This window comes from Chiloscyllium punctatum, chromosome 32, assembly GCF_047496795.1.
Source record: "Chiloscyllium punctatum isolate Juve2018m chromosome 32, sChiPun1.3, whole genome shotgun sequence".
Classification (NCBI taxonomy): Eukaryota; Metazoa; Chordata; class Chondrichthyes; order Orectolobiformes; family Hemiscylliidae; genus Chiloscyllium; species Chiloscyllium punctatum.
The window spans coordinates 41,206,796-41,219,817 of NC_092770.1; the positions used below are offsets into that span (position 1 = coordinate 41,206,796).

General features: G+C 40.3%; 1 protein-coding gene across 1 annotated transcript in view; it reads right to left on the reverse strand.

Moving 5' to 3' along the window:
- Positions 1-5,919: 5,919 nt before the first annotated feature.
- Positions 5,920-13,022, reverse strand: part of LOC140458091 (protein FAM180A) — a 75,225-nt gene continuing 68,122 nt past the window's right edge. Inside the window, exon 3 of the mRNA XM_072552156.1 lies at positions 5,920-8,425. Within this exon, the coding sequence (XP_072408257.1) occupies positions 8,105-8,425 (321 nt within the window). The 3' untranslated portion in view covers positions 5,920-8,104. The remainder of the gene's footprint in view (positions 8,426-13,022) is intronic.

Here is a 13,022-nt window from a genome sequence, read left to right on the forward strand (position 1 = left end):
TCAATCAATTCAGTTCACTCATGTAATATTAAGAAATGACTGGATGCTTTAGGTACTGCAAAGGTTATGAGCCCTGACAACATTCCAGAGTAGTACTGAAGATTTGTGTTCCAGGACAAACTGTTTCCCAATCCATGCTGTTCAAGAACAAGATTGACATCTATGCAAACATGTAGAAAATTGTCCAAATATGTCCTACACATCAAAAGCAGGACAAATCCAACCCAACCCAACCCAATCCCATAAGTCTATTCACAATCATTGACATTGATTTACAAGAGGAAATGCATGCTTTACAAATTTACTGAATTCTTCAAGGAAGTAAAATACGGTTGATGGTGGGTGGGATGAGCAGTGATTTGGTTTATTTGGAATTTGAGAAAGCTTTCAACAAAATCCCACATCGTAGATTAATGTATAAAAATTAACACACATGGGTTGGAGTATAATGTATTGAGATGAATAGAGAATTGGTTAGCAGACAGAAAACAAAGAATAGAAATAAATGGGTCCTTTTCTGAATGGCAGGCAGTGACCTGTGGGATACTGCAGTGATTGGTATTAGGACTCCTGCTATTCACAAAATATGTTAATGATTTAGATGAGGAAACTAAATGTAGTATCTCAAAATCTGCAGATGATACAAAGCTGGGTGGGAGAGTGAGCTGTGAGGAGGATGTAGAGATGTTGCAGTGTGATTTGGACAGGCTGAGTTTGTGGGCAAATGCTTGACAGATGTAGTATAATATGAATAGGTGTGAGATTAACCACTTTGGTCACAAAGTTAAAAAGGAAATTATTATTTGATTGGCTGTAAATTGAGAGAAAGGAATATTCAACAAGACCTAGATGTCCTCGTACACCAGTCACTGAAAGTAAGTGTGTAACTGCAGCAGACAGTATAGAAGACCAGCTCTTTGTTGGCCTTCATAGTGAGAGAATTTGAGTACAGGAACACGATATCAGAGAATTATAGAGTCTTACAGCACAGAAACAGACTCTTCAGTCCAACAAGTCGATGCCGACCATAATCTCAAACTAAACCAATCCCACCTGCCTGCGCTTGGCCCTTTTCCTTCCAAACATTCCTTATTCAGGTACTTATCCAAAGTCTTCTGAAAATGTAACCGTACTCCATCCACCACGTCCTCTGAAGTGCAGCTTCAATAACATTTAACAAGCTTGATAGTAGCCCACTTGATTGGCAACCCATCCAGCATCTTCAACATTCATTCCTTTCACTGCCGATGCATGGTGACAGCTACGCGTACTATCTATAAACTATATCGCAGTAACTCAACAAGGCTTTTCCAACAGCTCCTTCCAAACCAATGAATTCTACTACCTGGAAGGACATGGTCAGCAAATGAATGGTAACATTACCACCTGTAAGTTCCCATCAAAACCACACACTGTTGTGACTTGAAACTGTATTACAGTTCCTTGCTTGTTGCTGGGTCAACATCTCAGAGCTCTCTTCCTAACAGCAATGAGGGTTCCCTTACATCCTAAGGACTACAGCAGTACAAATAAGCAGCTCACCACCACGATCTCAAGCAATCAGGGAAAGGATAATAAATGTTGGTGCAGCCAATGATTCCCACATCTCACTGATGAATGAATATCAATTGAAGTTTAGCCCCTTTATCTTGTATTTTCAAGTCTTCTCACAACACAGGATAACATTCTAATAGATTCCTTATTTTTTGCTCTATCTGTATTCTAACCTTTTGTGATTCCTGAGGAAACCCAGATTTCTTTGCATCTCAGAGCTCTATAATCATGCACCATTTAGATAATATGCTTTTACACTCTTCCTGCCAAAATGGAAATTTTAGATTTTCCTACATTATGCTCCATTTGTCAAACCTTTACCCATTCTTCAATCTATTTATAATCCTTCATAAGCTCCTTTTGACTACTTCACAACTTACTTTTCTACCAATTTTGCATCATCAACAAATTTAAAATAATATCTTCAGTCCCTTTATCCAAGTCAAGTATATACATTGCAAAAGTTGAGGTCCCAGAATTGATCCCTCTGGCATACTATTCATCACATCTTGCTATCCAGGTCATCATCTTGTTTGTGTCCTTGATGCTTCCTATTAGCTAGCCATTTTCTATCCATGCCAATATGCTACACCCTAGGCCATGTGCTTTTATTTTCCACAACAACCCTTAATGTTCACTTGATTAAAATGCTTCCTGAAAATCAAATACAGTATTCAATAAGTTCCCTTTTGTTTACAGCAGATGTTCTTTCTTGCATTCACTCCAATAAATTGGTCAAACATGATTTCTCTTTCACAAAACAGTGTCTACTCTGATGCCCTTAAACTTATTCAAGTACCTAGTTACAACATTTTTATGATAGCTTTAAAAATGTAAAGCTGAATTGCCTGTAGCTTCCTGCTTGCTGCTTTCTGTCTCCCTCCCTTTTTAAATAAAAGAATTACATTTGCTATCTTCCAATGGGAACATTCCCAAATTAAGGAAATTTTGCAAATGTTAAGATTAGATTACTTATAGTGTGGAAACAGGCCCTTCGGCCCAACAAGTCCACACCAACCCGCCACCCACCCATTCCCCTACACCTAACACTATGGGCAATTTAGCTTGGCCAATTCACCTAACCTGCACATTTTTGGATTGTGGGAGGAAATAGGAGCACCCGGAGGAAACCCATGCAGACACGGAGAGAATGTGCAAACTCCAGAGTCAGTCGCCTGAGGCGGGAACTGAACCTGAGTCTCTGACACTGTGAGGTAGCAGTGCTAACCACTGTGCCATGTGCCGCTAACATGGCTAAACTAATTATAACTTAATTGTGGCTAAAATGTTGCACTACTGGCCCCTTACATGTTTGCCAGGATTCATGCTTAAAACATAAAAACAGCTTCAATAGAGCAACTCACACCACATTAGGGCAGTGACTTTTCAACACAACTTGGAAAATGTACATATCTGATTACTATTCACCAAATCATTTCTCCCCTGCCACATTTGGGTGGGCTTATTGCCCAGTCAGGCTTCACTCCTAATAGTGTAAGTGTTACTGTAAAGGAACACCATGGTTTTGAAGGATCTCAGTTAGTGAAGAGGTTTGTACACTCTTGGAGGAAAATGTCAATGTTATGAGGTATATGCCTATAAATATAGTTAGATTCATGAACAGGCATGTTTCACATTTTAGGCCAATATGATGACAGCCACCAACGGGCTGGGGTGCTGTTGAGTATTCATGGCACAGGAGTGTGTGTAAAACACAATGTCAGGAATGTCAAGCTGCCTGAAAGTTTCTGATAAATTAATAGCAAAATTCTAACCCACCGATAGAAAACTGCATTTTTGTCCCTTCCACAATAAACCTCTCTAGCCCACGCTTCTGAATGTTCTGGGTGGGCACAGAAATTTCTGTCCTTGATTGCTGATTTTTCAAAACTGTGCCAGTAAACAAAACATGTTTTATTTTATTTGGGGAGCAATGCTACTTTGTATTTTGTTTTTTGTTAACATGACAGTATATTAGTGCTGGAGTTGAAACCTGGTCAGGCATTCTGTATCAGCGCTAACCATCCCACTACAACCTTCCCTAGTATAGTCAACTGCAGAATAAAGGTCCCACCCTCCTCCCAACTTTCAAAAGAATACTCACTACTGTACCAATGATACATTTCCACTTTCCACAACAGCCTTTATCAGTGAGAAGTTTGGGCCACATTATTGACATTTTTATAATATGGACCTACTATCCTGATTCTTGAAGCTAATGTAAAAGGACTTAGTTTGACTACAGGTCCCCACATTTGTAAACAATACAGAAATATTGACTGAGGGCTGTAGCCATGTCACGTGATTAAAACCTTATTGACAGAGTTAACTCACAGAATCCCTACAGTGTGGAAACAGTGTGGAAACTCCACATTGACTCTCCAAAGAGTAACCCACCCAGACCCACTCACCCACCCCATTATCCCATATTTACCCCTGACTAATGCACCTAACGTACACATCCCTGAACACTATGGGCAATTTTGCATGATCAATTAGGGATAGTCAACATGGCTTTGTGCATGGGAAATCATGTCTCACAAACTTGATTGAGTTTTTTGAAGAAGTAACAAAGAAGATTGATGAGGGCAGAGCAGTAGATGCGATCTATATGGACTTCAGCAAGGCGTTCGACAAGGTTCCCCATGGGAGACTGATTAGCAAGGTTAGATCTCATGGAGTACAGAGAGAATTAGCCATTCGGATACAGAAGAGGCTCAAAGGTAGGAGACAAAGGGTGGTGGTGGAGGATTGTTTTTCAGACTGGAGGCCTGTGACCAGTGGAGTGCCACAAGGATCGGTACTGGGTCCACTACTTTTTGTCATTTATATAAATGATTTGGATGCGAGCATAAGAGGTACAGTTAGTAAGTTTGCAGATGACACCAAAATTGGAGGTGTAGTGGACAGCGAAGAGGGTTACCTCAGATTACAACAGGATCTGGACTAGATGGGCCAATGGGCTGAGAAGTGGCAGATGGAGTTTAATTCAGGTGCTGCATTTTGGGAAAGCAAATCTTAGCAGGACCTATACACTGAATAGTAAGGTCCTAGGGAGCGTTGCTGAACAAAGAGACCTTGGAGTGAAGGTTCATAGCTCCTTGCAAGTGGAGTCACAAGTAGATAGGATAGTGAAGAAGGTGTTTGGTATGCTTTCCTTTATTGATCAGAGTACTGAGTATGGCAGTTGGGAGGTCATGTTGCAGCTGTACAGGACATTGGTTAGGCCACAGTTGGAATATTGCGTGTAATTGTGGTTTCCTTCCTATCGGAAAGATGTTGTGAAACTTGAAAAGATTCAGAAAAGATTTACAAGGATGTTGCCAGGGTTGGAGGATTTGAGCTATAGGTAGAGGCTGAACAGGCTGGGGCTGTTTTCCCTGGAGCGTCGGAGGCTGAGGGGTGTAGAGGTTTACAAAATTATGAGGGGCATGGATAGGGTAAATAGTCAAAGTCTTTTTCCTGGGGTCGGGGACTCCAGACCTAGAGGGTGTAGGTTTAGAGTGAGAGGGGAAAGATGTAAAAGAGGCCTAAAGGGCAACTGTTTCACACAGAGGGTGGTACGGGTATGGAATGAGCTGGTACAATTGCAACATTTAAGAGGCATTTGTATGGGAATAGGAAGGGTTTGGAAGGATATGGGCCGGGTGGTGGCAGGTGGGACTAGATTAGGTTGGGATATCTGGTCGGCATGGTTGGTTTGGACTGAAGGGTCTGTTTCCATGCTGTACATCTCTATGACTCTATGACTCTATGACTCTAATTCACCTAACCTGTATATCTTTGGATTGTGGAAGGAAACCAGAGCACACAGAGGAAACCCACACAGACATGGGGAGAATGTCCAAGCTCCACACAGACAGTCGCCTGAGGCTGAATTTGAGCCTGTGTCCCTGGCACTGTAAGGCAGCAATGCTAACCACTGTGCCACCTTGCTGGGGGATGATAGCTTAAGCTGTTTTGTAATGACTTTTTTTTTCTTTTTATTTCAAACATTTTTCATGAAGGACATCCGGATGCTGAATCCAAGATTTCCTTAGTTTGGGGTCTTTGAGAAAATAGACTATTGGAAAGGAAAAGTACAAACCAAAGCTCTCAGATTGTTTTGAAAGAGAACATTATCCGGGAATATAATCCACAATTGTAACCAAATGCCTGAGGTCTCTTTCTTCTGCAACAAGGATAGAAATTTTTCCAATTAACTTAATTGATTTTTAAAACTTTATTTATTAACAAAAAAAGACTAGAACATTTAAAATATGTTTGACTTAATTGGTCATTTATTGAATGAATCCTTAAGAATGAAGCCTTAAGTTAAAGGCTCAGTAACACTTAAGTATTTAATAAAAAGAAATGTTAAAAAATATAAGTGACCATTATAACTCATTATTGAATTATTTTTTCACGCAAAGTGTTGCTACCAAAATGGGAACATGACATTTTTCTGTTAACAGCATTGTGAGTGGATTCTGTGGAAGGACTTTTTTTGACGCTACTGATCTCTGACATAGATCACTGGCAAACAGGTGCGCTATAGCCAGTGAGTCAAGATCTTCGGAGGTGAACGTACCTGCAGTTTTGATATCCAGCCAAGTATCATTGGATACTTCACTTATACAAGGAAAGCTCTGCATTTCAACTACTTAAGAAGTAGGTAACAATGATATTTTTTCTATCATGGACTGCCATTGATTTATCTACCTTTCACGATGCAAAGTTCCCAGCTCTTAATTGGACAAACTCTCCCCTTTCCTCCAATGAAATCATAAGGGAATGGAATGCTGATGGACTTCAAAAGAGAAAAGGCACACAGTGAGGAGTGAGAAACAATGCTTTCTTCTTCAATGAATACAATAAATACTATCTATAGTTCAATAGTTTTACCATCCACCCCTATGTGATATGCACCTTTGACCAGACACACAAAAGGAAAGCTTTCAGATGTTGTGCAACAATAAAATGCAGACATCCTGCCCTGGTCAGCCGATTTATTTGTTCCTGCAATTACAATCAGTCACATTTAATGATCCAATGAGTGTTAGGGTGGTGTGACGGGTTCATACGTGTAAGTCATGTATCAACTGTAAATAAATGATGGTATTTCTCATATTAGAGTAGAAGATTTAAGTGACGTGCAACACAGTCAGATTTTCCACAGTCTCCAGTTCATCTTGGTTCTCCTCCCAAGGGTTGGAGTCATTATAATCGGAGCAAATTTTATGTTACTATCCTTTTCTGAGTTTGTGATAATATATGGCTTCTTCAGTTTTTCTAAGAATGTATCTCAATACATACAAGATGTATCATTGAATTCCTCTACCCAATAATCCTCTTAATTAGTATTTTTGAGTCACTTGTGAAAAACTGTCACCGCCATTTCAAATGCACTCTGGCAAATAGAAACGAACACCTACGAAGCCAGTCTGCGATGTTGAAGGTAAGATTGCATTTTCAGCACATCGCAATCCCAAGCCCTGAAAATAACCCCTCCGCCTGGCAATATTCAAACAACGATAGCAATTTAGTTATAGAAAAGCATTCATTTCAATCATATTCTATATTGTATTGCATTTTAAATAGAACAGCTGTTTATATTTCTAAATCTTTAACAAAAGTATGCTATTCTGATTAACTAAGTGCAAATGTTATTTTTTGCAGGAAATGCATGGTGATCCATTAGCAAAATGCCTGCTACCATTTTAATCACGGCTGACATATTTCATTATCAGCTCACCTGACAAGTAATTTTTTAGCTTTGTGTTTGTTAAAATGATAGAATACTAGTGCTAGAGTTGAAAACCCTTTAGGCATTCCATATCAGCGCTATCATCCCACGACAACCATCCCCAGTATAGTCAACTGCAGAATAAAGCTCCCACCCTCCACCTAATTCTCAGAAGAACACTCTTTGCTGTACCAATGTAACACTTCCATTTTGCACTCCAGCCTCTATCAGTAAGAAGTAAGTGACAGATTTATATAATAGGAACCCACTTTCCTGATTCTTGGAGCCAGCATAAAATGACTAAATTTGATTTGATTTCATTGGGAGAAAAAAATATTGAAATTCATTTATGGTCCCCATAAACTGGCTTTGAGGGCTAATTGCAGTTGAGTGATACACTTTAACAGTAGAACCCCTGTATCTGTGGATTTGGTTTCCTGCAGTTAAATGCTTGAAAGTCTTATGCCTCACTATATCATTCCTTTGAATAGTTTTGGTCAGGTTTTATTTGATCAAGAAGCATTTATAGTTGAATCTCCCAATCTTTTTTGTACTTTAATGGCCCAATATTCAAAATATTTGCATTTCACCATCACTTATATTTTTGGATTAGAGAGGATTATGTTACATATAGTCATCTTTTTTTGTGAAAAGGGTAGAAAATACTTGCATTTTAATGCAGATCCTGCAAAAAAAAGCTAATTTAGAATGCTTAATGAAACTAGAGGAACCATTGAGAAATCACTAGAAGTGAGAGAGTTAAATATTCAAGAATTAAACTTCACTAAGCTTAACTTTCTTCCAGTACCCCCAAAATCAGAATTATTAAGACATCAAATCTTGTTTTAAAGCTTGAAAGAGATTTACAAGTGACTCTTCCCAGTAGTCCTGTTGGTGTCCTTTAAATTTTACTGCCTGATAAGCTGTGAACACCAAGGTCAGCAGCGTCCTCTCAAAGTCCTCTGACTTAAGCTGTCCAACGTATTTGGATAGTCTGTAAGTAAGCTTTCGAATATCAGCGATGTCCTTGGGAATGATGTGATTGACAATAACATTAAACTTCTTCGCTGCTCTCAGTGATGCAAGCTCTTCATCCTTCAGGGAGCACACTAAATTGTCATCAATTTTCAGCCCCCCCAGAAGAAACTAGAAATGTAGGAAAAATATATTAAAAAAAATAATAAAAATGACAGACAAAATAAACCTCATAGTTAATAAGTCAAGTATTTAGAATTTGTAAAATAATTCAACCAATCCATATGGATCCACTTTTTCAATATCTAAAACCATCAAAAGTTGAACTATATAAATCAATGAAGTGCAAGATCTGTGCCTAGTCAAGTGACAGCAGAGAGGACAATATGGGACTACAGTGAATCTAAATGTCCTTAGGCTAGGTAAGGGGAAAGTGGATAAATGGCCAGGAATGTTGCTCTTTATACTTTTATCTTTGGAAATTAAGAACTTTGAACTTCAAATAAGACAAGACTGAGCTGTGAGTCTCTGCTGTATCTGAATAGTGTGTGTAATTCCACAGCCTATGCTTACACATGAAGATTGACCCATTTGGCAAAGTCCAAGAGTGCGGCCAGAATCTGTAAAACTTTAGTCAGGCACAAACAAAGGGAGGAAGAAATTGCAATATAAGAAGAGGGGAAAATCTAGAAATTAAAAGCTGTGTTTGATTCCCTGTAGGAAGGGCTGAATCTTACATGTTTTGGCTAAGTCAATTTTGTTGAGATTCATGAAGGTTTGACTCCATAAGGTCTCATGCACTTTCATGACTATTGTCTCATTGACTACCTATGCCATTCCTATGGTACTCCTCATGTTTGATGCTAACCCAATTCTCCCACTCTCAGTACCCAGAAGAACTTGTCACTGCACAGGTATCCCAGAATAGACAAACATCCAAGGCAGCCACTCCAACTTTGAAAGGCCATTTGAAAGGATAAGTATTATCAGACTGTTGATGCCCAGCATGGTTCATAAAATTTTCCCTGGAAGTTGCAGATAAGAGAAAATTGCAGTTCTGATTTGTGGACAAGTATCTAGAGACCAAGGTGGTCAGAATAGTTCACAGGTAGGATGTGCTCTAATCTGAGTATTGCCAGAAGAGGCCACACTATCAGATCGTGCCAGCAGGGTCTCAGATTGTTATGAGGGTCATTGTGATCTGAGCTGTCTGGAGGAACTCCCAGCAGTGAAGGAATGACCTTTTCTGCTCAACCACAGGAAGTGACCGCACCTTTTCCCTGATACTGCAAACTGTCTCTATCTCTATTGCAACTCCCACCTCTGTTAATGCTCTAGCTCTTTCACTATCATCTGTAACATCTTCCCTCACTTGCAATCACCAAACCCAACCCTCCAACACCACTAATTCTTCTGATCATCTGCATTGCCTACTTACTCACTCAGGACATCTCACCATCTTTCCTCACCAGCACTAGCACTAACACTTACGCCACTCACATTCATCTCACTCAATCCCCCTTTTCTCTTCTTCCAGGAGAAACCTGTCCACATTATGGCAGAAACAGCCAATCTGATGTAATATAAGAAGGGGATCATGACCCTGATTGCCCTGAGTGGCTGATAAACTGTGTTCAAGTCTCTGGACTGATGTTGGACGCTGCCTTTGACCATCTGAATCGTGACCCCCCCCCCCACTGCCTGAAGGCAGTCCCCCTTCACTTGACTGAGGACTGTGGACTATTATGGCAAACTTCCTGACTTTGTGTCTGCACTAAATAGCAAGGCAAAATGGAAATACTGTGAACCTAGTAGCTCTGGGTGAATGGGCAAAGTGTAAAAAGGCAAGGCTGTCAGCATCAAGGTAGGCTCAAGGTGAGTGAGTACTAATACAGCAAGTGTGCAGCCCTGGGATGCAGCCTGGACCAGTCTGTGAGCTGGATGTCTGTGTACAAAGTGTCCTTGCAGCTGTTTTTCAATGCCAATGTTTTGCCAGTGTCCTCTGAAGTGCAGCTTTAACATGCAGGAATATCCTGCAAATAGAACAGAGAGGTGCCATGAGGGTTCTGAGAGACTGGCAGTTGTTGGATACCAGCGCCGTTGATGAGTATGGCAGGTGGCCTGGAGCATTCCCGGAGACTTTGTTGCTGGGTGTTCAAGGTAGCAGGCTGGAAAAGCAAGCAGTGAGCTGAAGTTATCAAATACCTACGCTGAGTTTCACATCAGAAATTCAACATCTCATTTCCTCACAGTGGCTGGCAGGCTAGGAAGCTGCATATTGCTGAGTGGAGATGGGAAGTTAATGAGGCTGATGACAAGCAATAAACCCTTGAATAAACATCTCTCTTTTGTGAGTGAGAATCTCACCTCAATTCCTGGCACTTAGCTGGAAAATGCTCCTAGTTGTTCCAAACATTGAATAGGAGCTTTTTAAGGATTATAGAGTGTTTCTTCTCCATTTGATTTTGCCTGCAGAAGTAAATTTAATGATCTGCACTCTGCTCTAGCAGATTCACTAAGGCCTTAAAGAGCAATAGAAACTCAGTCAGCAAAGTAACAGCCTTACCCCTTTCTTTATCTATGACTGCTGAAGAAAAGACACATAGAAGGCTCTGGTTATAAGTTGATCATAAAATTTGATGTTACGTTCAATGCTGTCAGACGATTGAGTGGACTATAATATCCATATGTTTAATACCGAATTAATGAATAGTGTTTGACTTTGTGCAACAAAGTTGGGGAGAGAAGTGGGGGAGGAAAAGCACACAAAGGTAAGGCAAGGTAGGGATGCTTTGAATATCCAGGTTGGCTCAGATTGAGGGAGCTCTAAGAGGACAGCTGTACATTCCTGAGATAAAGCTGGGTGCAGTGTGTGAGCTGTGTGTCTGTCTCAATGAATACAATGTCATTGCAGTAGCAATGCAATGCTGGTTGCCAATATGCCTTGATGTGCAAAATTAAAGCACAGAAGTGTCCAACAATTGGATTGGAAAGGTGCATTGATGGTTTCCACTAGTCAGTCAGTGTCCGAGGATGAGGGTGTCCTGGACCGTCCCCTGAGATTTTGTAGCCAGAAATCCAAGGTGGATGCCCAGAGGAGCAGGACGCAAGCTGGAGTTGCCAAGTAACCACTCAGACTTTCATGTCAAGAATTGCTGACATCTAGTTTCCTCGTTGTGGTGGTAGGATGGGAAGTTGCATATTAATGAAGTGAATTCCGTGTTAAAGAGACTGCTTACCCTTTAATAGGCATCTCACCAGTGTCGAACAATAATCTTGACATTCAGAACATAGTTGGAAAATGCTACTAGTTGGTCTTGATGTCAAGAAAGGCCTTGCTGCATCTCTCAGGCAACTGTCCCAGATCTCTCAACATAGCCCAGTTCATTCAGTGCCTTATAAGATACCACCAGAGTTTATGACATGGAATGGAGAATACAGCAGGTGTTTAAGTGAATTCTAAAATTTTGATTCAGTTGATCCAGTATGGCTGTCTACTGACTTGCAAGTTAATGTTGGTACCTATTGCGGAAGAAGTGTTCTCTAAAAATTACTAAATACTGAGACATAAACTCACATCCCCACACCATACAAAATAGAGGAACTAGATTGGCAGTAATTGGATGTCACTGAAGCCAAAAAGCCACATTCTCCTTTCTCTGATCAGGCAAACTATGATAATGGATCTTCACTGATCATGCAGAAAACATTGAACATACAACATAGAACAGTACAGTACAGGAGCAGGCCCTTCAGCCCATCATTTCTACTCCAATAATGGTGCCATTCTAAATTAGTCCCATCTGCCTGCACATGGTCCATATCCTTCTATTCCTTGCCTGTTCAGGTGATGGTATGAATGCCTTCTAAAAGTTGCTATTACATTTGCTTCAACCAGTTCCCCTGAAAGCACTTACCACCCTCTGTGTGAAAAACCTGCCTCACACACCTTATTTAAACTTGCCCCCTTTCACTTTAAACCTGTGCCTCCTAGTGCTTGACATTTCCACCTTGGGAAAAAGATTGACTATCCATTCTATGCATGCCTCTTATAATTTTATATATTTCTTTCAGCTTCTGAGCCCCTTGCAAAAAAAAAAATCCAAGTTTGTCCAATCTTTTCTTTGAGCTAACACACTCCAATCCAGGCAGCATCCTGTTAAACCTCTTTTGTACCCTCCCCAAAGCCCCATCATCCTTCCTGTAGTGTAGTGACTAGATCTGCACATAATACTCCAAATGTGGCCTAACTAAAGTTTTATTGAGCTGCAACATGACTTGCTAACTTTTATACTCTATGATGAAGTATCTGACTGATGAAGACAAGCACCTTCTCTACCACCTTATTCACTCATGTTCTCACTTTCAGGGAGCTATGGGTTTGCACTCCAAGATCCCTCTGTATATCAATGTGTTTAAGGCTCCTGCTATTTCCTGTACACTTTCCTGTTGTTTTGACCTTCCAAAATGCATCACTTCACACTTGGCTAGATTAAACTCCACTTTCACTTCCCAGCCCAACTTAGGGTACACAGCTATCAAGGTATAAGGAAAAAAATAGTTCAGAACATTTACAATGAAGAGATCTATTAATTGGGAACAAGAAGTGTAGGAAAGATTATTCAGAAAGGTCGGTGTTACCATTAGAGAAGCAATTGTTTGAGGGCTCCTAATCAGCAGACATAGTGAGTGTATGAAACCTAATATGAGTAATGAGAGTGTGAGGAGTGTAGTCATTGAAGAGTGCTTACTACGAGAGAGAGGATTA